Below are 24735 nucleotides of genomic sequence, written 5' to 3' on the forward strand. Positions count from 1 at the left end.
CTTTGGCCACCTGATGAGAAGAACTGACTCACTGGAAAAGACCCTGATGCTGGGAAAGACTGAAGGCAGGAGGAGAAGGGAACGACAGAGGCTAAGATGGTTGGATGGCATCACCAACTCAACGAACATGAGTTTGAGCAAATTCCGGGAGTTGGTGATAGACAGGGAAGCCTGGTGTGCTGCAGTCCATGAGGTTGCGAAGAGTCGGACACAACAGAGAGACTGAAATGAACTGATTTCTTCAGTGAACTAGGAAACAAGGTCATCAGCTTAAAGGGGCAAGAGGTGTGAGGTATGAGAAGTAAGAAGGTGTGACAGTCATCTAGAAAAGTGAGGAATTAGAAATCAAGATAAAGTTATTGGAAAGGACTAAAAGCCTACTTGAATTTAGAGTAGGTGGTATGATTGTGTCTAACCAAGTACAGCAATAAGCTTTAAACTTGTAATAAACTTGCATTTTTTGCACCAAATCTAAAAAGGCAATGTTTCCTACTCTAAACTCCACAGGTCTACAGTCAAAATGCACTGAAAATACATTTTCAAGGGACTGTACGTAGGGCCCTAAGGAAAACTAATCAAGAGTACTAAAAACTAATTCAAGGGGAAGAAAACTTTACTGAGTAGAGCTACAGAAGGGCATCACTTCACAAACCTGTTCCATATCTTAATGGAATCAGCAGCTGCTGAAAGGATAGCAATATTGTCTGAGCTGAATGACAAAGTCCGCACGTCACTGCGATGACCTCCGATGGTAATTCTGTTTGTCCGGACAGGCTGAGGACCCGGCATGGAAGCATTCAGTGAATATAATTCCACCAAGTTGTTCTGCAGCAGGAAAACCGCCTTTAACTCTCCTTGAGGAGTATGAATCAAGTCAAAGGATCTGCATGAGAAAATATTCACAGATGTTCAAATGTTCCAGCAACCATCTTCATTTTCAGCGTTAACTTTTTTCCAGGAGAAAGGCTTTGCAATGCCCTCCACTTATAAGTTAACAAGTGTAAAGGATTTTACTTATAAGAGTGCTCTGAGTATTGGACAGTAGTCAAGTACAGGCTACGTCCAAGAATCCTGAGCTCAGATACTGGATCTGATTTGTTTCTGTGTGTGTTTTCTAAGTGACCTAAAATCCTTTTGGAACACGGGTTATCCATTTTTCTTAGTAATTAGCAGCAGTAAAGAACTATAAATGAAAAGATAAAAGGCTATCATAATGAAACAAATAGAAGACGATGAATAAGTGAGGCCATGGTGAGCAGGAGAAGCTGAGTCCCACAACCACTGTGTCCAGATATAATTTGTAGCGACTGCTTACAAATACCATGAAAAGCTGATACAACTTTGCATCTTACTATTTCTACAACACTCCAGATACTTCAGCTACTACATTTTCACTCACTTGATTTTGGCAGAAGTTTTGATATTAGCCACCCGTTGGATTTCATCTTGCAGAGTCATTTTGACATTGACTTCAAGGTCTTCCTCCTCCTCATTGCAAGAATTTAATCTAAAGGAGAAAAGAAAAAAAGAGTATCATCCTATCACTTTTTTAGAAGTTATGCTATTACTCGAGTCAAATTTTGGTCCGAGACCAACAACCCATGTGGGAAAGTCATTTGACCACATGGAATTACCATGAAAATTAAACAATGAAGTGTATGTAGAAATGTATTGTGAACCACAATGCAATTAATATAAAGTATTATTCCATCTAACAGGTACCCTTAATAAATGGATTCCAAATGTAGAAGTCCATAAAATTGCTAGGGATGAGTATTCATAGTTCAAACTATTTCACTGATGTGTTTCTGGTAAGCTTATCTATCTTTGGGACTTTTTAGAAAATCCATTAGCCTACACTTAGCAACTCAACCATGTCAAATAAACCAGAGGTCTCACAAGATCTGCTCCAGCAAATAAAAAATTTAAGAAAGGATGACTTTTTGAGACTTGATAAATTTCAACCACTGAGAAACTGATTTCTAAGTTATAATGACCTATATAAGGTGATACTGTTCTAAACTTCAATTACGTAACTGTCCAACCAGTCTTCCTTCTCACAGACCCACAGGTCAGCACCAAGCAACCCAGTCCCCTTCTGTATAGGCTGCTGTCATTGAAGACACACTGCTAGCCTCTCAGAATTAAATCCTTTAGAAAACTCAAAGTCACTCAGTCGTGTTCCACTCTTTGTGACCCCCATGGACTATACAGTCCATGGAATTCTCTAGGCCAGATTACTGGACTGGGTAGCCTTTCCCTTCTCCAGGAGATCTTTCCAACCCAGGGATCAAACCCAGGTCTCCCACCTTGCAGGCAGATTCTTTACCAGCTGAGCCACAAGGGAAGCCCAAGAATACTGGAGTAGGTAGCCTATTCCTTCTCCAGCATATCTTCCCGACCCAGGAATCAAACCAGGGTCTCCTGCATTGCAGGCAGATTCTTTACCAACTGAGCCATCAGGGAAACCAAATTATTATGGTAAGTTAAAAACTATACGTAGAAATTAAAACTTGGACTACCAGCACACCTTAAAACCTTCCCTAGCATTTAATGATAATTGGAAACAGAGTAAATATTCCTTTAAAGAAGCCCCAGTTTTTCTATCAGTATAATGTGGCCCACCCAGGGTACTTTATTGTAGTAAATATTAAGAAAACACACTTCGCTTTCTTTTTAGCTTTCTTCATCTTCTTGTCCATTTTCTTCTGAATTTCCTCTTTGGAAAGGATACAAAACACTTCTAGCACAGAATCGGTTCCCTAGGAAAGGAAAAGGCTGATGTGAGCCCGGGAGAGGCAACTTGTTAATTTAGCTTTTTCTCTGTAAGAACATTTCTTTTTCTTCCCTATTGGTATTACCATGGACAATTTAATCTCTCTGCAATTGTCGTCTCATCTGTAAAGCAGAAATATACCACTTTCTACAATGTTCCTCTGAAGACTAAATAAGAAGCTAATGCTTTTAAATTGTTTAGAAAAGCAGGGATTTAATCAGTGTTTGCTAATAATAACAGTGATAATAGCAATTACTGTTATGCTAACAGAAGCTAGAGAGTAGAGATCCACAAGGTACCATATAATGAAATCTTAAAAGGACCAAAGAAAAATTCTCGTCCACACCAAATACTAAATAAGTCTCTGAAAGGAACAGCGGAGTCCTTGTTATTTTGTCCTGAGCTTGATACTCACATGGCAAGCAAGAATCCTGCCTGTCCTGTCAACTGCAAGGTTCACAACTCGGTCCCTTCCTTCCCGCATGATGGATCCAGCTTTTCCGCATGTAAGGATGCGCTGCAGGAGAAGCAAGAGAAAAGGTGAAGCCTAACAGTTACTTCTGTTGACCCCTGAAAAGACAGGGTTCCAAGAAATGCAGGTGACAAAGATCATCCCTAAAATGAATATCTTCCCAGCATTCAACTCAACTGAAAGTAAGAAACAAAAATTAATTACATCCTCAGGAGCTTCATCCATCTCAAGGGTACCATCCTCTGCTTCATGTGAGTCCTGTATACCAGGAGAAGACTCTTTAATTTTCTTGGGTTCTGGTTCTTCTGGGTCTTCAATCTGTTTTTATAAAAATGGGAAAATAAGAAGTGAAATAATTAGTTCCAGGAGGTGACTCTTACCCCTAATGACTTAGAAACCTGTCTTCATAGCTACTGATAACTTCCATTTAGTGACCTTTCTGATCAAGCCTCTTTGATGGCAGCACACTTATCAGAATGTATTAAAAACAGACTACATCAAACACAAACAAAACATTATTCATCACACTAGTTTTAATAACTTCCCATAGTATAAGGACTATTGTTCCATGACAGAGTGAAAAAATGATGACCTCATTAATTTTAAAACTTTCTTAGGTGAAACATCTACCATATTCTAGAAGGAAGGATTCAAACTGGCATTACAAATTGCAAACGCACTGTATTGGAGATTACATTTTCTTCTCATATAAAGGAAAGATAAACTCTAGCCTACTAATGTCCAACCCATCAGAACGGCTACTGGATACACCAGCACATATCTCATCCCAGTGAAACCCTGGATAAAAGGTACACCACCTTTTATCCACACAAAATCTTTGAGGATCTGAGAAAAAGTTATAGATCTTCTCAGAATATACATATTTATATAAACATATAGAAATTCTACATAGATATTTGTTTGAGAGAAGAGGATCACAGATATCCAGAAGTCCATCCATGGACACCGGACAATCAAGGACTATCAAGCCGAGAGCCCTAAAAACTAAAACATTAACATTACCGAGAGCTGTAAGCCTAAAGCTATCCTTCTTCCAAGTGCAAATGAGCACAGAAATAAAACACAGAATGAAGGAAACAAAATTGTGTGCAAGTCACAGGTTATCAGTAAGAGAAAATTCCAATACAATGTGTAAGTACTCAGTAATTACATCTGATTCTAAATTCAACAAAACTATGTAAATGCTGAAATATGACCCTGCCCGTGATCAGAAAATAAGCAATTACCTCTTGTAGATAAGATATGTCCCAAGCCCTCAGTTCACTGTCAGAAGCCCCAGTGATGAGTCGCTTTTCTTCCGACACCAGAACCAACCCCCACACCTACAGAGCATAAAAAGATTCAAATAATATGATTTAAGGGAATCCAGGATATAGGACACAACATCCCAAAAATCTAAGTACACTGTAGTCAAATCACTTTGGCACTGCAAAGTCTAATATACTGCAACCTTTTCAAAAGACACTAAAAGAAAGCTCACTTTTAGAAACGAAATGATCTAGGGTAGAATTGTTGTTTATGTGATAGCTAGCAGTTTCTCTGTAATTTCCTATCCTTAGATTTAGATAATGGCTGTTCAGAATAAATCCTAATTAGAAGCCACTCAAGTGATAATTTTAAGTCTGGCATTTCTTTGCTTTCAGCAGTGCTTACAAATAAAAGGTGCTCCATTAATGTCTATCAGAGTATCATTTTTAGACTCAAACATGCATGAATAAACAGTGAAAATAACAGTATTGTTGCAAATCAACAAAAAAGTCTAATTTGCTTTTCCTCCTCATTAATTCTAGGATGTGTATTTTCCTCATACATTCTAGGGTGTATATACACATGCACATACATATATATACACATATAAATCTATATAACTGAGTTATAATTAACATACATATTATATTAGCTAAAGGCATATAACACAGTGATTCAATTTTTATATATTCTGAAATGATCACCATAGTAAGAAGAGTTACCATTCCACTGACATACAAAATTGTTACAATATTATTGACTGTGTGCCCTGTATATGCATTACATCCCACAACTGGAAGTTTTTACCCCTAATTCACCTTCACCTCTGTCTAATATGAACAAAGCACAGAGGATACAAAGATGTAAAATATTCCTTGATCTCTATGGAACATATCTATGTTCAGGTAACTATTATAATGGCTACAATTTGCTATTTACATGTCACCAGGCCAGGCACTTGCTTGTAGGGAAGTATCACTATATTTCCCTACCATCATAAATGTGGACACTTATAATTTAAAGTGATGAAACCCATATTCATGGTTAAAAACCAATGTCAGGCCAATATTTATAAATGCCAGAGCAGCTCTATCTGCTCTGACGGTTGGCACTTTGTCTACCATACCAACTTCTCTCAAGACAATAGGTACCGATTATTGTTAGCAGTAAAGAAATCCGCTCTTCCTTTCTGCCTTGCCATTCTTTCCCTGGCCCCATAACCCCACACGTACCTCAGTTCGGTGGCCAACCATTGTTTTAAAACAGTGCTGGGTATCAAGGTCCCACCATTTCACCATGGTATCTTTCCCACTAAAAGAAGAAATAGGAAAAAAAATCTTATTAGGAAGAATCAAATGAATATGAAGATCAAGGACTCATTTGTTGCCTTAAAAAAACATAATATACAGCAATGATGTCTAATGTTAATATTTACCTTTCTTTTAAAAAAAGAATCCTAACTCTCAAAACACTTCCCTTCTTTCCTGGCAAGAACCGAGTCAATGAAAAGCCACGGACTCGTCGCTGATTATAGCCACCCAACTTCCTTTCCCCTCTATAAAAGTGTTCTTTTTCCCTTGCTGAGTGGGAATGAAATCGCAATTCTCTGCTGACCCTAAATAAATCCATTTTTGCTGGGGGGTAAGAAAAAAAGAATCCTAATTCTCTATATGGCTATTCTCAAGTAGAAAAAATGTTCCAAAAATAACCTTGAATTCAGAGTGCTACAGAACATAAAACTTGGGCTGTGACACATCATTTCCATAGCCACAGCATCAATATTCCTTCATACTGTCTAACTCAGAAACAGCATAGCCTCTCTTGCTCCCTTGTCTTCCAATGTTCAGCTAATCTCCAGGTCCTGAAAATGCCTCCTCTGGGAAGTCTCTAAGCCTTGATTCCTTCCAATCCATTTCTGTACACAAATCTGAATCTAAGTCCTATTGCCTGAATTATATTTTAGTAACTTATGTGGTCTCTGTCTATTCCCATTGCCTCATCACATCCAATACACCACTGGCAGATAATCTCAATTTTCTAACTTTGCACTAACTCAAGATTCTCTATGAAATAAAAATCAAGCTCTTCGGCACCATTCCCCAAACCTCCCATTAACTGGCTCTTAATCTCCCTGCCAACAGGCTCTACTCTTCTTGCCTCAAATGCCTGTTCTCTGCTTCTTCACCAGTAGAAATCTACCATAATGCTGGTACCAGGATTAAAATTGGAAATACCCTAAAACCCGATTTACAAAACCTCTCCTATACAATCCTACCTCCCGGTGTCATTTCCTTTTCCTTACATCCCCTAAGCTATCAGGTGTATATATATTCTAGCAGAACTCTAGAGTCACTGCCTCATGTTATCTGAACAAGACACACCGCCACCCCTGTATCCTACCCCACAGGGACAAATCCACCACTTGGACAGCATTTTGTGCTGCTCCTCTACACCGCTTCTGGTTCTTCTGTGGTTCTTACTAATTACTATGGTCCTTCTAATTACTGCCTGGCAAAACTTCGGATCTCAAACTTTCCTGGGTGGCTATTCCTTAGGAATGGTAACTATTACATTTAGGCTGAACTATATGAAATTGCTGGTATCTGACATATCACTTTTAACCCATACAAATGGTTCAACCTATTAGATGTTCGGGAGCCCTAAGTATGGGGTAAATAAGTCTCTTTTAAAGAGGCAGGCTAAAACAAACATTTAGTAGTCACATCTGCCCACTGTTCCATATTCGGTTTTCCTGACTTTCTAGGGATCCAGAAAGTAGATAGTTCATGCATCTGTCAAAGAGTTAAGGAACATGGAAAAGCTGATATCAGGGGAAAACAATGACAAATCAGAAAAGGGAATTAAAAAATGCTATAAAGAACTCTGCATAGCATCCATGATACTGTTGGGGAGGGAAGGACGGGGGAGAGGAAAGCAGAGAGAAATGGAAACTAGCACATGAGCTTGAGTGTAGTGTGAAGAAGTGAGTAAGGAATCAAGCAAATTCCTTCTGTGAAAGCCTGGCTGTGAATTCACCTAGAAAAAGAACTGGACACGAAACTGCTACTACTACCTTACCTCGTAACCAGCAGGTTCTTTTCTCGTAGAAACAATGCTTGTGTGATGGCATCCTTGTGTCCCTTTAGACGGTAGAGGCCACTTTCATTGATCACATCCCACACGATAACATCCGTGTCCTAAAGGAATCAAATCACATAGAAGAACTTTCTTTATCACATAACGCCTAACTTGACAAACAACAGGGTGTAATAGTCTTATTAGAAAGTTGACATGTAGTTCTTATAGAAAACTTGGGAAGCATACAGAAAAACAGAGAAGAAACAAACGCCAGCTGATTTCACCACCCAGACATGATCAACATAGACATGTTTTGTACACTGCTCCAGTCTTTATGTGTACACACATGCTGGTAACTGAGATCACGCCATTACTACCATTTTAGAACCTTCTTTTTCTCCTTTAATATATTTCTCTATTTCCACGTCATCAAAGACTCTTCTCATTTTTAATAGTCATGTAGTAACCAACCTTAAGGATATATCATTATTTATTTTAAATTTTTTCTATTTCAGCCGTTTAGGTAGTTACCAATTTCTGCTATTATAAATATGTGGAAACGACCATTTGTGTACATCAATCTTTTATATATCTCTGATCAGAATAAAGACTAAAAAGGGACATTCTTGGGTTAAAAGGTATTTTTTCTATTTTAATACCTTCAAATAGAATAATAATTTTAATGGATTTAATTTGCAATTCAGGGTGATCTCCAGAAAGGTTGCAGCAATCTAACGGTCCACAGGGACTATGTGTGACAAGGCCAGTTTTCTCTCCCTTCAGCACTGGGTATTATCAGTTGATCAAAACCACTGCCAATTTCACAAGTTGAAGCTACCTCAATATTTGGTCTGCATTTCTGAATACCAATGAGAAATTCTGTACATGCTCTGTGGTGATTACTGGCCTTTCTGTACCTCCTGTGAACTGTCAAGTCATGTCTTTCATCTTCCTTTGGGTCTGTCTTACTTGTTTATTGTTATTAAGACATGATATTAATATTTGCCTTTTACACCAGAACAATTAAATACTTTCCTTTCTTCATTGTCCTTTATTTTTTTCAATTTTACTTAAAAATGATTGACATATATCACTGTATAAGTTTAAGGCATACAGCATGATGGTTTAATTTACATATATTGTGAAATGATTACCATAATAGGTTCAGCTAACACCCATCTTCTTCTTTAAATCCATTAAAAAGAGAAAAAATTTCTCCATGTGATGAAAACTCTTAGGATTTACTCTTAACAACTTTCTTATACTGTTTTAATGTTTTAAAATACATTGTAAATATTCAAATATTAAGCATTTAAATTCTCCTTTCTAATATTTTTCCTTACCGATAGGCTTGAAGTCTTTTTATCAGATTGAGATCAGATATTTTATCACCTTGATATTAGATATTTATTTATGTATCTTCTAGTTTACTTAAAATACCATGATTTAATATTTAAGTCTTTGAGAATTGTGGTACATGGCATGAGGTGAAGTTTTAACTTAAAATTCCCCCCCACGTGGAGAGCCTATTGTTTAAGTACTACTTCAGAAGTGATCCATCATTTTTCTACTCAAAAATGTCACCTTTAAAATAAACTAATTAGGAAATATATATATACACACACACACTAAGTAGGTATATCAAGTGGATATGTTTCTAGTATTCCCATTTGGTTGCAATAATCTGACTATTTTGTATTAATGCCAGCTTGATATAACAGATTATAAATTATGACTTCATAATGCATTGTAGTATCTGAAACCTCTTAAAAAAAATCCAACCCTGAAAAAAAATCTGAAACCGTTTTATTAATTTTTCCCAAAACTCTGCTGTTTATCACTCATTTGTTTTTACACATGTGCTTTTAAATCATTTGGTCATATTAAAAAAAAAGACAAAAAAAATCTTTGATATATTTAATCTGTTTTATCTATATAAACTAATTAGAACATAAGAGTATCATCTCAACACTTTGTCTTGCCATTCAAGAACATGGCTTGTTTCTCTACTCATTCAAGTCTTTGTTACATTCTTCAGTAAAGTTTCATAGTATTTTTGTGTCCATTACTTAACACACAATTGTAAATGGAATCATTTACATTCTAACTGATGACTGAGATATAGGAAAGTGAGATATTTTACCAAAAGGAATGGCCAAGAAGCATCATTTTGACTCTGCCTTTCTAATATGTCTCATCCACCCACTTGTGTACTGTTTTGGGTAGGCAAATGTACAATGATGTCACATGGTAATTATCATGGACAGCCTCATCTTGTTCCTATATTTTACAGGCTTTAATCAGAGAATCTGATTAAAAAAATGGACTGCCCAATTCAAATCCATCTCACTCTATACTACCTTTGATACTATTTTGTACACAGAGTGCCCACTGTTTCAGCCAACAATTTTTGTGAACAACCTGCTTCAGCATTAGTCTTATGCTCCTTTGGCAAATCAAAGTCTGGGCACCTAATTCAAGGTCTCACCTTGGATCCAGAAGCCAGCCTGCCTCCTAGCTGATCATACTTCAAGGATGTGATGGCTGCTTTATGTCCATTGAAGGTCACATTTCCTTCTCCACTCAGGAGACTGAAGATTCGGATAGATCCATCCTCATAACCAACAGCTAAGTGCAGCCCATCTGGGGAGGGACACAAGCAAGTGACTTCATGTTTAAGCCCCTGAAGGATGAGGATCTGAAATAATAAAAATTGAAAATAATGTAGAGGATGTAAGCATGTCATCAAGGAAAAAGTATGGGACTAATCAGGCATGGTAAAATTAAAAGCATCAATAATTCCAAATCACTCTTATGAATAATAATGAAACTCTGCATTCAGTTTCAAGTTCTTTAATACAGAAACTACTATTTGCACTAGGTAATGAAACATTCAAGAAAAGGTAAAGGTATACTACACTATTTCTCCAAAGCTCTACATTAGCATAATACATGCCAAAATTTCCCAGGCAAAGGAATAAATTACTAAGTCCTTATTCTATGTCAACACCAAATGATTTTCCATAAAGGCTTATAAACACATCCTTGCTTTAACTGAGCCCCATCTCAGAAACAAATGTGCATGGCACTAGAGTGCTACAGTGGTTTCTCCCCACGGGACTTTGAGGGACAATAGGGATCAAAGTATTAACCTCTTGGGAGTCTCAAAGAGAGTGGACAAGATCAAAATGTCTGTATTTGGTTTGGCAGAAGTGGTAGGCTTAGGAATTCAGAGTTATACAAAATATCAAAGGCTAGTTTAACAAGCCTTTGGCCTCATCTGCCTAAGAAGATTCAGTCAACATATTCCTTTTAAATGCCTAATATTCTATAACTGAGCTTTGCTGGTGGCTAAACGGTAAAGAATCCACCTGCAATGAAGAAGATGCAGGTTTGATTCCTGGGTTGGGAAGATCCCCTAGAGAAGGAAGTGGCAACCCATTCCAGTATTCTTGCCTGGAAAATCCCATGGACAGAGAAGCCTGGCAAGCTACAGTCTATGGAGTTGCAAAAGAGTCAGACATGACTTAGCGACTAAAACAACTATAACAATTCTACAATTGGTTCTGAGGGCAAGTAGAACTTGAAAAGTGGAGAACTGGCAGAGAAAAACAAACATGCTGGGAATAATGATTACAAATAATTACCTATAAACATCACTACAAAGAAATACCTAAGAGGTAAGCTCCAATTTGGTTGTGCTTTTCACAGTTTAGTGTAGAAGAACACAATAGAATCTTCTCCACTGTGTAAGAACACAAAGAATCTTTTCTATTGTGTTCTATTTCACAACACAATACTTGGCTCCCTCGATCCAAAGATCAAAAAAAACAATTTCTAGAGACACACACATTAAACAAAAAAAATCTGTGCATAATAAAACAGACCCCTCCCACTTCTGCCTCCACCCTCAAATACCCATAAATCAGTATCAACCTGAATGACTGCTGGCTTACCTTCTCTCCTTTCCGTAAGTCCCAGATGAAAACATGTTCACAGGCTGGCACTGCCACATAGCGTCCTTTTTCACCACGAAGTGTCACAAAGACAATGTTACCTTTCTGGCTGCCAATAAGCCCAAAGACGGCACTGGCAACATAGCGCAGGTACTGCTTGGTGAGTCCCATGTTTTAACATCTGATACCGAAAGTGAGGCAGCTGCACCTACAAACAAAGAAGACTTAGTACTTCAGGCACCTTGGTTCTGCTGAGCTGGTGAACACCAGCTCTTCATCCGGAGAAGGCAATGCCAACCCACACTAGGACTCTTGCCTGGAAAATCCCATGGACAGAGGAGCCTGGTGGGCTGCAGTCCATGGGGTTGCTAGGAGTCAGAAACGACTGAGCGACTTCACTTTCATGAGTTGGAGAAGGAAATGGCAACCCACTCCAATATTCTTGCCTGGAGAATCCCAGGGACGGGGGAGCCTGCTGGGCTGCCAGCTATGGGGTCGCACAGAGTGGAACACAACTGAAGCGACTTAGCAGCAGCAGTAACAGCTATTCATCATGTGCTTAAAAGCCTTTGACCCCGTGGCTGCTAAACCTTCATTTACTCTGAATATACCATTGACATAAAATACCTGAACAGCTTCATTTTTCTTTCACGGGTGACTCAACATGTCATCTCTCATTCCTCAAGTTTCAAAATGGTCACACCGTCATGCCCACCTCACAAATATCTGACAGTTGTTTAGGCTTCGATGCACCTGAACAATTTGCTTCTGCCCCCCAAGTTCAACTACCAAAGATTTTACACTGAGATTGATAGTCTCAGACTGAAAATATTTATCAATGAGCATTTATTGTAAACCTACTAATAATTAGACAAGCACTGATCTAGATGCTAGAGATATGGTGTTGAGTAAAACAAAAATGCCTCATCTCGTGTCACTTATCTTTGAGCGCAGCAGCTCTCAAATTCCGGACGGTATCTAACTCACCCAAGTGGTTATGAAAACAGACAGTAGGAACCACCTCCACCTCACCTCCCTAGTGTCTATTTCTGTTTCAGTAGGTCTGGGGTGGGGCCTTTCAAGTCTGACAAGATCCCAGGTAATGCTGCTGCAGTTCCTCATTTTGAGAAGTACTATATGTGTAGGTTGATCCTTGATTTCTACATCAGGGCAGCCACCTTCCCTTGGCACAAAAAAATAATACAAATTGCACACTATTTTTGGCAGATGCCATCGTTCCTGTGTGACTGAGTGGGACACTATGTGTGTGCTGCATGCTAGCTGCTCAGTCATATCCGACTCCTTGCAACCCCATGGAGTGTAGCCCACCAGGCTTCTCTGTCCATGGTAATTCTCCAGGCAAGAATACTGAAGTGGATTGCCATGTTCCCCTCCAGGGGATCTTCCCAAACCAAGGATCAAACCCAGGTCTCCTGCAATGCATGTGGATTCTTTATGGAATGAGCCACCAGGGAAGCCCGAAATTGCTAAGTCAGACAATACTCCCCTCTATCTGCCTCCTAATAGAAAAACTTTAGCCTCCTAAAGTTCCCTGAGTTCCAAAGAGCAAATTTAATCAAAAGTGAGAAAATGCAGAAACAAAGAAATTAATCAAGACAATATATTAATAATTTAGCCATTAAACAAAATCAAGGACCTTTAGTTTCCTCTCAAGGGCTATACAGATGATATTGAGTCATGCTGCTACTGCTAAGTCGCGTCAGTCGTGTCCGACTCTGTGCGACCCCATAGATGGCAGCCCACCAGGCTCCCCCATCCCTGGGATTCTCCAGGCAAGAACACTGGGGTGGGTTGCCATTTCCTTCTCCAAGGCGTGAAAGTGAAGTTGCTCAGTCGTGTCCAACTCTTAGGGACCCCATGGACTGCAGCCTACCAGGCTCCTCCGTCCATGGGATTTTCCAGGCAAGAGTACTGGAGTGGGTTGCCATTGCCTTCTCCAATACTGAGTCATATCCTTGAGCTATTTTTCAGATATTGCTATCCCCACCAGGAGGAAGAAGTTAACTGCATGCTGACCACCAGCATTTACACCCAAAACTGGCTGGACCAGGTTGATGGTGTTGACTCCCAATTATCATGTCCACCAGCTGATTACACATCCCACCTCCTCTCCCTCATTTTGTCTTTAAAAACCTTTACCTGAAAGCCAATTGTGTGTGTGTGCATGCGGATTGCCTCCTTCCACTACCCTCCCCCAACCCCACCCCACCCCACCCTACCCCACCTTCTCCTTGTTTGGGCTCGAAATATAAATGTTGCTCTCTCCCTCACCACAACCCCATGTCAGGAGATTAGCTTGAGTGCTCATGGGTGAGCGGATCCAAGTTTGGTTTGGTAACAACTGCACTAAATCAATGGAGAAGGCAATGGCACCCCACTCCAGTACTCTTGCCTGGAGAATCCCAGGGATGGAGGAGCCTGGTGGGCTGCAGTTCATGAGGTCACTAAGAGTCGGATATGACCGAGTGACTTCACTTTCACTTTTCACTTTCACGCATTGGAGAAGGAAATGGCAACCCACTCCAGTGTTCTTGCCTGGAGAATCCCAGGGACAGGGGAGCCTGGTGGGCTTCCAACTATGGGGTCGCACAGATCAGACACGACTGAACCGACTTAGCAGCAGCAGCACTAAATCAAATTCACTGGAAACATTTGATTATGGAGGAAGAGACAACAGGTGAGGGAGATAACAAGCTTGTCTGTTGTATGGAAATATGAAAAGTATTCCCTGAAACACCTGTGCAACTAAAAACCACAATACTAAACAGTTTTTCAGAGCTGTTTTTTTTGTTGTTGATGGTGGTTCAGTTTGGTTTAATGCTACAGGGTGTCTCTTTCAGAGTACAACCTCTTGTTTTAGTCTACTTTAACAGGGAAATAGTCAGTGCTTTTGCTAATATTCCTCTTCGCTATATTTTAATGACCACCCAGTGGCTTCATTTTTCTTCTAGGAACCAACATAAAGGCAGTTAAAAATGAAAGAAAGATAATATTAACATGGCAATAATGCTCTTAACCTAGGCCATTTGATCGATTCTTTCCCAATTCATCTATTCTCCTGACCCCAGCCTCTTAACTGTAATTGTTTCTTGGTAGTCTCTGGCCATCTACCACAGTACTTTCCCCAGAGACTTCATATAGCATGCCTAGGCCCAGGGACTCCCACATCTCTATTTCCAGTCCTGCCCAAAGACATAATATTAACTACAGAGCTCTGAGAACTTATCAGACATCTCCATCCAAATACCTTATAGTGTCACATTTAGTATGTATAAAAACAAAACTAACTTGCTTCCTGAGCCCTATTCATTTTTTTTCTGATTCTGAGACACACAACTCTCCAAGCCATTCGGATGCAAAACTCTGTAGTAACCTGTGGCTCGTTAATAATACTATTTAAGCAACCAATACTTTAAGAGTGCTTACTATCTGGTAACTAATACATAAAATGTATATAACTGAGTAAACGTGCAGATAATTACATATAGTAGTTGAGTTAATTAAATGGGTTAATACATGTAAAGTGAAAGCCACTTAGTTGTGTCCGACTTTTTGTGACCCCATGGACGATACAGTCCATAGAATTCTCCGCCAGAATACTGGAGTGGGTTGACTTTCCCGTCTCCTGGGGATCTTCCCAACCCAGGGATCGAACCCACGTCTCCCTCATTGCAGGCGGATCCTTCACCAGCTGAGCCACAAGAGAAGCCCAAGAAAAGCGGAGTGGGTAGCCTATCCCTTCTCCAGGGGATTTACCCAACCCAGGAATCAAACCAGGGTCTCCTGCATTGCAGGCAGATTCTTTACCAACTGAGCTATCAGGGAAGCCCTAATACATGTAAAGCACTTTTAAAAGTCCTTCACTATTACCTTGCACAGTACTATTCTTACCCCATTTTACAGACAAGGAATCTAGGTAGAGAGATGTGAAATAGCTAGCCCAACATCATTCAGTTGGTTTTAAATGCCAAGCCAGGTTAGAATCTAAACTCCAACAAATTTCTTCTTTTAACCACTAAACTAACTTCTCTTTGCCTCTGTCCTCTCTCTTCAGAAACTTGTTTCTCTGAAATAGGATCCTTTCTCTCTTTCCACTTCTTTCTGTTTCAGCTCTTTATCACTGGGTTCCTGCACTAATTTTCTATGTAGCACTCCCACCTCCATGTTTTTCATTCTTTCCTTTTTAAAAGTCATTAATACTACCTGACTAATCTTTTCAAACATGCTGTTCCTACCCCGAAGCCCTGTAAGGGCCAAACCGCAGTTCCCAAGAATTCATCCTACCTATTCCTCTTTACATCTCGCATAACCTTGTCTGTCAGGCTAGTTGGTTTCCCTCCTTGTCCTGTTACCTTGCCTTTCTTCACACTGTACTTAGAATAACGAACATTCTCCCGTCTCCCTAAGTGTTTTCCTCTGAGACCCACTTCCTTCGAGGCTAAAGTCTTTTGTATAATATCAATATTAGTGCTGGTCACTTGTGTCTCACATGCATATATTTCTACTCTTTTTTGAGAGAGTTCACAACTTAACCTTTCTCTATGCTTCTGCCACCCCTTCTTCCTAACCCACAGTACCCTAAAACATGCTTCTATGGTGCGCTGCAAGGCTGGACCGCGGTAACAGAACTGTCAGACGTCCCTAAACCACGTCTTTAGACAGGAGAGTCTGAGGTGGGGGTTCCGGACACCCACCACGCTGCCAGAGCATCTTTTAAGCGAGCCCTGCAGGCGACGGTCAACCCGCTCTACATCTCACCGGTGAACCTTTGGCGTCCGGCCGCGTCCTCCCGGGACTCATAGTAATCCAGGTGCTCCTCTACCCTCAAGACCGGCCCCAAATCCCCCTGCCTCGTCTGCTGCTAGGACCACGAAGGCCTCTGCTGGGACCAAGCAAATCCAAAGAGCCGAGCAAAGGCGTTCGACCGCAGCGCACCTACGGTACCTACCTGGGCCTCCACGCGGCTCGGAGCAGATTAAACCCGCCCACCGAACCCACCCCTTCCGGGTCCGCTCACGGACCCTCTTCCGCCCAACGTTCCCTTTGCCTTCTGGGGGAAATGACGTAAGAGCCGGGCCCCGATTGGTGAGCACCAGCCGGGAGCGGAAGGCGGTGTTTCGCAGCTCACGGCTCCTGCAGCTGGCCATTCCAATCTCTTGGGACTTTGGCTCGTCTTACCCGCCTAACGCCTGGCAGGGGCTGTCCGGCGATGCAGCTCGGCCGCTTTCCACGAGGAACTTAGCCCGTCACGCTTGCCGCCCGGATGGAACCGCCGGAATGCTGTGAGAGGCGGGACGGAGGCCGGGAGGAAAGGCGGGGCGGAGCGGGCCGGGGGCGCGGCGGGCGGCGCGCGGGACTTGGCCCCGGCTGTGGGTGCGGGAGGAGAAGGCTGGTTCTGTCCGTTCTCTGCAAAAAAGAGCCTGCTGCTTTTCTTGCTGCTGTTGCTCGGGCTCGTCTCGCCTGAGGCGCTGTCAGGGACAGACGATAGAGGGTAGGCAGAGCCAGGCACGGGGAACAGTGCTGCTCGTTGCCCCCGGGGAGACACGCGCCCTGGGGTGCAGATGAAATTGGGCGTCCGGGCGCCCTGCTGGTTGTGGCCCCAGAGTCGAGTCTGTGTGGTCGTCCGTGTGGACTGGGCGTTCCACGAATCGAGAGCGGCTCGAATCAGGGCTGAGTAGGCACCGAGCCCAGGATGCTGAGTTGTCTGGATCCCCGCAGTCCCTGGAGTGACATTGGTCTGGCTTTCGGTTTCCGCTCCTTGGCCGCAGGAGAGGGAAGTGACCAGCGCTGACTCCTCCTTGCTTGGTAATTGAGGTTTTAGGTACTCTGTTACCAAGTGGGAATTAGCTTTTTTCTCTTGTAGTTTCGTCCGATTTATTCTTGGGCTGCCTAGAAGTGTTCTGCACAGGAAGGAGTTCTGATGTCTGTAGCTGTGGAAAATTAAAGTTAACATAGAGCTATATAAAATAAGACTGTCCCTTCACTTATTGTACAGGATAGCTTCAGCCAGCCTAGAAATTAGACTTTTACCTATATTATCTGATTTTCTTCAGGCGTCTCTTGAGTTTTTAAGACATGTTCACCTAGTCTGTCGTTTTCAAGAAAATTGCCATAGTAGAGAATGGATACGATCAGCCTGTAAATAGATGTAAAAGTGTAGATGTTTGAAAGAAGCTTACTGTGGGTTGGATGAATGAGAAGGGAAGTAATTGTAGCAATAGGCTATTATTTCAGTAAGTGTGATGAGGAATGGAGCCTTTAGGTGAACGTGTATGGGAACCTGGGCTTCCCAGGTGGCGCTAGTGGTAAAGAACCCGCCTGCCAGTGCAGGAGACTTAAGAGATGTGGGTTGGATCCCTGGGTGGTTAAGATCCCCTGGAGAAGGAAATGGCAACCCACTCCAGTGTTCTTGCCTGGAGAATCCCCATGGTCAGAGGAGCCTGGCAGGCTCCAGTCCACGGGGTCACAAAGAGGCGGACATGACTGAAGTGACCTAGGACGAATTGAGGTATGGTTAGTATGTCTTAAGGTGATATGCATTATATTACATACATGAAAATGTATTTATATATATGAGAAATAAATGTGCTTCACTAGTCTAGATTCAGTCTCGATGATACCCTTTGGATTATCTGATTCTAAGAAATCTATTTTACAGTTGTGTAAACTGTTGATAACTAATGTAAATACTAAATAATTTTGTCTATAGACATGGAAATGTCTCTTAGATGTTTGGTTTTGCCTCATATACTTTGGGTTCAGTATTCTGGATCTATTAATGTACCTGATTTATGGGCCTCCCTTTATCAGCCATCTGGCAGGTTCCTTTGTGAGTTAAAAATCTTAAACCATGTTCATTTTTGTATATGAATGAGTCATGATTTTCTCTCTTAAAAATTGATGTTATTATATATTATGGGGAGGGACAACCACAAATAGAAAAAATAATTTTAATAAAAGTTGTTTTAAGATCAATTATGAATGAGTGCTAAGATAATGCATCTTATAAATTCCCAATACACCATTTCAAGAGCATAAACTTAGTTTTCAAAGTTTCAGAATTGCTCAATGTATTAATATTGTAACTGAAACACAGTAAAGTTCTTTTAATATAAAGTTGGTAGTACTAACTCACCATTGGAGCTTGTGCTTTGGCTGGTTTTGAATGATGGTGTTAGATTTGACCTGGGTCACTGACACAGCTAGAAATATTTTTGTTATACTGTATTTATTGTTGACATAATTTGACTGCTTCCATTTGTTCTTTTGTCTAAAAAACTCATTCTTTCTATTTGCCTAGAATGATTCTCAAATATAATAGATTTGGTGCTGGAGTAGGGGTATTGTGCAGAAGTATCTAATGTATCTTGAAATTTTAAATATTGAAATACAAAGACATAAAGAATAGTAAACCTATAGTTTATGCAAAAACAGTGAAATGGAGCTGGTAACTAGTGGAGATCAAAAGCACGGACCAGCAACTCTTTGTACTTTTATACAGGCCTGTCTAATCAATGTAAGCATTTTGAAAAAAAAGAAGACAGATTTGGAGTTCTTTTCTCTTTTAAATGATATAGTTTTCTCCTTATTCAGGCAAAATACTGGGTTTTTTTGAGACAGTGATCTAAGATGTTCTGCCTGATTCTGCCCTGTCTTGAACATTAAAAATCTGATCTCTCTAGCCAATCCAGTTATTCTTATAAAGCTCTATTTAGAGGACTTCTTAAACTAGAAGATGACAAGATTTTGAGAAAAAAGACAAGCTACACTGTAATAAGAACTATTTATACTCATTACAAATGTGAATTATAAAAGATACATTGTGAGTTCTCTTTATCCTCATCTAGACAGGTACTGAAGACAACCCTTAAGATACTATGGCTAAGGAAGTAGGCCTGATTCTGGAGTCTTCTGTTTGTTCTAGGTAAACTTTCAGATTCTGGTACATAAAAGTCTTGCTTCAGGAGCCTTTTTACTAAGGTTTTGTGTTTGCTTATGAACCTGTTTAAAAGACAGAAATGATCAATTGATTTTCAGTATAAAGTCCCGCTCTTCTTTAATGCTTTCCAAAATTCTTTGTATGTGTGCTCAGTCATGTCCAACTCTTTGAAACACTATGGACTGTAGCCCACCAGGCTCCTCTTTCCATGGAATTTTCCAGGTAAGAATACTAGAGTGGGTTGCCATTTCCTACTCCAGGGGATCTTCCTGACCCAGGGATCAAACCCATGTCTCCTGCACTGGCATATGGATTCTTTACCACTGCGCCAGCTGGGAAGCCCTCTGAAATTCTGTATACAGAATTTATAGATTATTATAGCCTTTCTCTCCTTTCCATCACCTGAGCACTCTGTATTCTTTTATCAGTGGGATTGCTCATTGAGTCTGGAAAACTCCTCAGGTTTATTTCCAGATCAGTGCTTGTATGAGCTCATGTACTTACAGTTTGGTAAAAGGGTGTTTATCTGTCTCAAAGGGGTCTGTGACCCCAAGAATGTTAAGAAGCCCTGTTCCTGCAGGATCAGGGATCAGTTTGTCCTGACTAGCTTGGCTTTGCTGCTTCTTTTGCTTTATTGCCAAGGTGTGTGTGTTGAGGGAAGGGGGATTTAAATCTCTTTTTAATGAGAAAAATATGTTTCTATTTAAAGACGGAACTGAAAAAGAATTTACCCTTTGTTAAATACCATGACAGTTTCGTATAATGCCATTAAACTTTGCCCTGCAGTAAGAGCTCTGAATATTTCTTACTACTCATTTATAGTATACTGACAAGATGTGGTTGGAGATATAGGAGAACCACCAAAGTGTACTATCAAAGAAGATAATAGAGTTTCAAGGAGGGAATAATAAATAGTAGATGCAGCTAAAATTTAATTAAATTAGCTCTTGGACTTGACATTTGGAGAATTACTGTTGACCTTGAAGAAGCAGGTTTAGTGTTATTACAAAGATGGAAGCAGAACTGCAGTGGGTTGAGTACATGGAGGAAAAGAAAGGAGAGCTGTGAAACAGATGACTCTTAAAAACTTAAATGGTGAAATGTGGAGTTTGTTGGTATTCTGAAGAAATAGGTAGGAAAAAAAAATTGGAGTAGGAGCCTCAGGGGAAGGAGAGATCAGATGCTGTGAAGGGAAACTCGATGTTATTACCTTCCCTTAGAGGAGATCTAGTCAGGTGCAGTAAAAGGCTTAAATGAAGGTGATTTGGCAAGCTTAAAAGTATGAAATACACTGAAAATCCCTTGCAAGTTGAAAAGAGTGAATGAAGATAGAGACATTTTGATTTGTAGAGAAGTTAATTTGAACAATGACTTATCTTTTCTCTGAGCATCAGGAAAAGAAGGGAGGCAATGTGATATGATGTAATGGAAATGGCATTGGTTTTATTGTCAGCTGGTCTTCCATCTGGATCTCAAGGTACTACTTACTAGTTCTGTTACCTTGAGCTGGTAATTAAATCTCTGGTTCTTGGGGCCCTCATTGTAAAATAAGAGTTCTAATATCTACTTTGTGGGATTATTGTAAAGATTAGAAAGCGTATTTCTAACAGATCTGATACCTCGTGGCTCACCATACCTTCCATAGTGGCCTTCTTTTGTTTATTTAGTGTCTTAGGCTTTTTGATACCTTAAGGCTCCCAGATGTCTGCTTTCTGCTGACTCTAGAACTCTTCTGCTACTTTTGGTCTCAACTCTCACTTTCTGGAAGAGACATTCTCTGCTTCTTCAGCCTAAAGAGCCTCCCCTTCTTTGTTGTAACAGTATGTATTTATTGCTATAATTATAAGTTTCTGTGATTTTTGTGGAGCTATCTTTTCCACTAGAGACTCAGCACTTAACAGTGCTTGAATGAATGAATGCCTGGGACATAATTGGCAAATAAGCATTTATTACCTCACAGTTTTTATGGGTCAGGAATTCAAAAGTTGCTTAGTCGTGTGGGTCTGGCTCAGGGTTTCTCATGAGGTTGTGGTCAGGATGTCAGCTGGGGCTGGAGGATGCAAGGTGATTCATTCCTGTGTCTGGCAGTTGACGGTGGTTGTTATCAGGAACTCAGTTTCTCCACACAGGGGCCTTTTCATGAGCTGTGTGAGTGTGTCCCCACATCACAAGGGCTCACTTCCCCAGAACAGGCAGTCCAAATGAGCATGGCGGAAGCCCCAATATCTTTTATGATCCATCCTTGAAAGTCACACACTGTTGTTTCTGCAATGTCCAGTTGGGTACATTGGCCAGCCTTATTCATAAGGAAGAGGTCTACACAGGGGCATTCATATCAGAAAGCAGGTATCATTGAAAGACATCTTGAAGGCTGTCTACCACGGATGCTGTGTGGAGTAGCATAGTCATCCAAGAATGACTCAGACAGTTTTCTCTCAGTGTTGATGGAGGGCCCAGCTGACACAAGAAAACATGCATTTGTTTTGACAGCAGAGAGAATAATTTCTGATTTTTCTTTCCCTAGTGGCACAGGAGCAGAATCAGAGAAAACAGATGTTGGGTTGATCTAGATGTTTCAGGGATTAACAAATCATTATAAGGGCAGATAAATAAGAGTGTATCTTAATTCAGCAGTTTGTGTCTGGTTTATCTGGTGCTCACTAGGGAATCTTTTGACAGCGTGTTGGTCTTTGCCACATGTGAAAACATCTGTATCTCAACAATGGTGCAGGTGATTTTCATATTGACTGACAAGGTTATAACACGTAGCATTTATTGCGCCTCACTTTGTGCCAGGTGGTCTGCTGTGCAATTTTACAGATGATAATCATTTAATCCTCAAAAAGAATTGTCATTCTAGCTCTTTTAGAAATAAGAAAACTCTGGTTCAGAGTCAAGGATAATGTAATTATTAAGTGGTAGGTCTTAGACCCAAACTCAGGCCTTCTGATAAGAGAAGTGTGAAGTGTTAGTCAGTCATGTCCAACTCTTTGTGACCCTGTGGACTGTAGCCCACCAGGCTCCTCCATCCATGAAATTCTCTAGACAAGAATACTGGAGTGGGTAGCCATTCCCTTCTCCAAGGGATCTTCCCAGCCAAGGATCAAACCCAGGTCTCCCGCATTGCAGGCCGATTCCTTACCATCTGAGCCACTGGGGAAGCCCAGAGCCCAAGCTTTTACCAACCTACTTCTACCTCAGAGTGCAATTTCATGTGGAAATTTTTACCTTAAAGTACTAAATAAACTGGATTCAAAATTGTATTATATGTACTTATCATAGAAAAAGGTAGGAACTACATCAGATTTTGAAAGTTTTTTCTCCCCTTTTGGGTATTTTTCAAGTGTTCTATGAGTATTACTTAGAATTGGAGAAAAACATTAAAGTAAGTGGTTTTGTCCTGTAATTTGACATTCAAGTTTGCAAAATGAAAGTAAATTTTTAATGAATTTTTTAATATTTTGGTTAAGTGTCAGCATGAGTCTGTCACCGAAAACCTGGATAATTTTTGGAAAATATGAATTTCTACAGAGTGTCATTGTGTTGAACTCAAGGCAGTTAAGCCATAGATGGTGAATATAGCCTCCACATTTCCTCTATTCAGTTGTCCAGTTCCAGGCTGAATACTTGTGAACAGATCAACAGGACTTGTGGTTGCCTCTAGTTTCCTCTGGAATAGGAAATGGCAACCTACTCCAGTATTCCTTCCTGGAAAATTCCATGTACAGCGGAGCCTGGCAGGCTACAGTCCATGGGGCTGCAAAGAGTTGGACATGACTGAACACACACATACAGGCACACATTCTAGTTTCAAAGGCTGATTGGACAGGACTGAACATCAACTTCCAGATAGAATTTTTTTCTTTGTTTTAAAATAACATAAAAGCAGTACTTAATAACAAATGAGAATAATCCTCTGATACAAAATTGGGCTTCCCTGGTGGCTCAGACAGTAAAGAATCTGCCTGCAATGCAGGAGACCTGGGGTCAGTCCCTGAGTCAGGACGATGTACTGGAGAAGGGAATGGCTACCCACTCCAGTCTTCTTACCTGGGGAATCCCCATGGACAGAGAACCCTATGGCAGGCTACAGTCCATGGGGTTGCAAAGAGTCGCACACAACTGAGCGACTAACACTTTCACTACTTTCATAATCGACAAGACCTTCCTGAAATTGTTATATAAATGAGCACATTTCCTCCCACACAGTGTTGGTACAGGAATTAGGACATTGTATCAGATCTGTAGTTCATTCCAATTAGTATCCCATGTCTCTCAGCAAGAAACACCAAGAAATTAGGTATAGAAGGGCATGCTTGTTTTCCTTGACTCTTAACAAACATTAGGATCATACAGAAAAACTTCTGAGGAAGTTCACACACCAGCTGTCATTCCCTAATCATCTGTCTGCTCCCCTGTATGTACAGTGTTACCAGCAATCTTTCACTTACCATATGCACTAATTTTTAGTCCTACTCCATCTTTCAGTAGCATTTAACCCTGGATGATCCTTCTTGAGCATTCCATCTAAAGTTGTTTTCTTCACTTAGCTTTTATGTTTCCACACTTTTCCAGATCTTCCTTCCATTCTTATGAATCCTTTTCTATCTCTCTCTCTCTCTTTTTTTTCTTTCGCTTTTCTTCTTTTCCAGCCTCCAGATTTTGCCTTAGGACTGAGTCCTTGGATCTTTTCTTTATTTGCATTCTCTATCTCTGTGGTCTTGCCCAGTTCCCATAGGTTTAAATAGCATCTATATGCTGAGACCTCCAGTTTTACAAATTTAACCTGATTTCTTCTTTGAGCTCTAGCCTCAGATAACCAATTGCATGTCTAATACAAATACTTGAGCATATAATGGGCATTTCAAACCTAACACATGCAGAAACATAAAGGAAAAAAGACCTTGATTATTACTCCACCTGCAGCCTACTCCAGTCTTCTTTTTCTCTGTAAATAGCATTACCATGTTTGACTGCTCAAGAAGGATATCTAAGAGCAATCTTTGTTCTTTTCCCTCACCCCTCAGGTGCTTTTAGAAGGTCTTGTTGACTCTATCTTCAAAATTCATCCAATTCTAACCATTCCTCACCACCTTCATCGCCGTCTCAGCTGGATCACTCCACTTGTTTTCTCATGGTCTCTGGTTTACTCTTGCCCCCACTCAGTTTCACTGTAGCTAGAGTAATCTTTTCAAATATTATTTACACTGTCATTATCTTTACA

The 24735-nt window shown here is 40.5% G+C and overlaps 2 protein-coding genes across 3 annotated transcripts in view; one reads left to right on the plus strand and one right to left on the minus strand.

The window, feature by feature from the left end:
- The window catches only part of WDR3 (WD repeat domain 3), a 39230-nt gene extending 22367 nt beyond the window's left edge, over window positions 1-16863 (minus strand). The window contains exons 1-11 of one of the 2 annotated variants that reach the window (XM_043459627.1): window positions 16751-16863; window positions 11552-11759; window positions 10084-10293; window positions 7596-7714; window positions 5750-5828; window positions 4496-4591; window positions 3453-3566; window positions 3192-3293; window positions 2665-2762; window positions 1400-1507; window positions 653-883 (exon numbers count right to left, since the gene is read on the minus strand). In XM_043459627.1, coding sequence (XP_043315562.1) covers window positions 653-883; window positions 1400-1507; window positions 2665-2762; window positions 3192-3293; window positions 3453-3566; window positions 4496-4591; window positions 5750-5828; window positions 7596-7714; window positions 10084-10293; window positions 11552-11722 — 1328 coding nt within the window. In that variant the 5' untranslated portion in view covers window positions 11723-11759; window positions 16751-16863. Of the gene's footprint in view, window positions 1-652; window positions 884-1399; window positions 1508-2664; window positions 2763-3191; window positions 3294-3452; window positions 3567-4495; window positions 4592-5749; window positions 5829-7595; window positions 7715-10083; window positions 10294-11551; window positions 11760-16520; window positions 16578-16750 lie in introns of those variants that run through there. The other variant, XM_043459633.1, reaches the window with a different exon arrangement.
- Window positions 16658-24735, plus strand: part of GDAP2 (ganglioside induced differentiation associated protein 2) — a 68283-nt gene continuing 60205 nt past the window's right edge. The window contains exon 1 of the mRNA XM_043459643.1: window positions 16658-16854. The gene's annotated coding sequence lies outside the window, so the exon portion shown is untranslated. The remainder of the gene's footprint in view (window positions 16855-24735) is intronic.

The sequence above is a fragment of the Cervus canadensis genome, chromosome 2, assembly GCF_019320065.1.
Source record: "Cervus canadensis isolate Bull #8, Minnesota chromosome 2, ASM1932006v1, whole genome shotgun sequence".
NCBI classification, from domain to species: domain Eukaryota; kingdom Metazoa; phylum Chordata; class Mammalia; order Artiodactyla; family Cervidae; genus Cervus; species Cervus canadensis.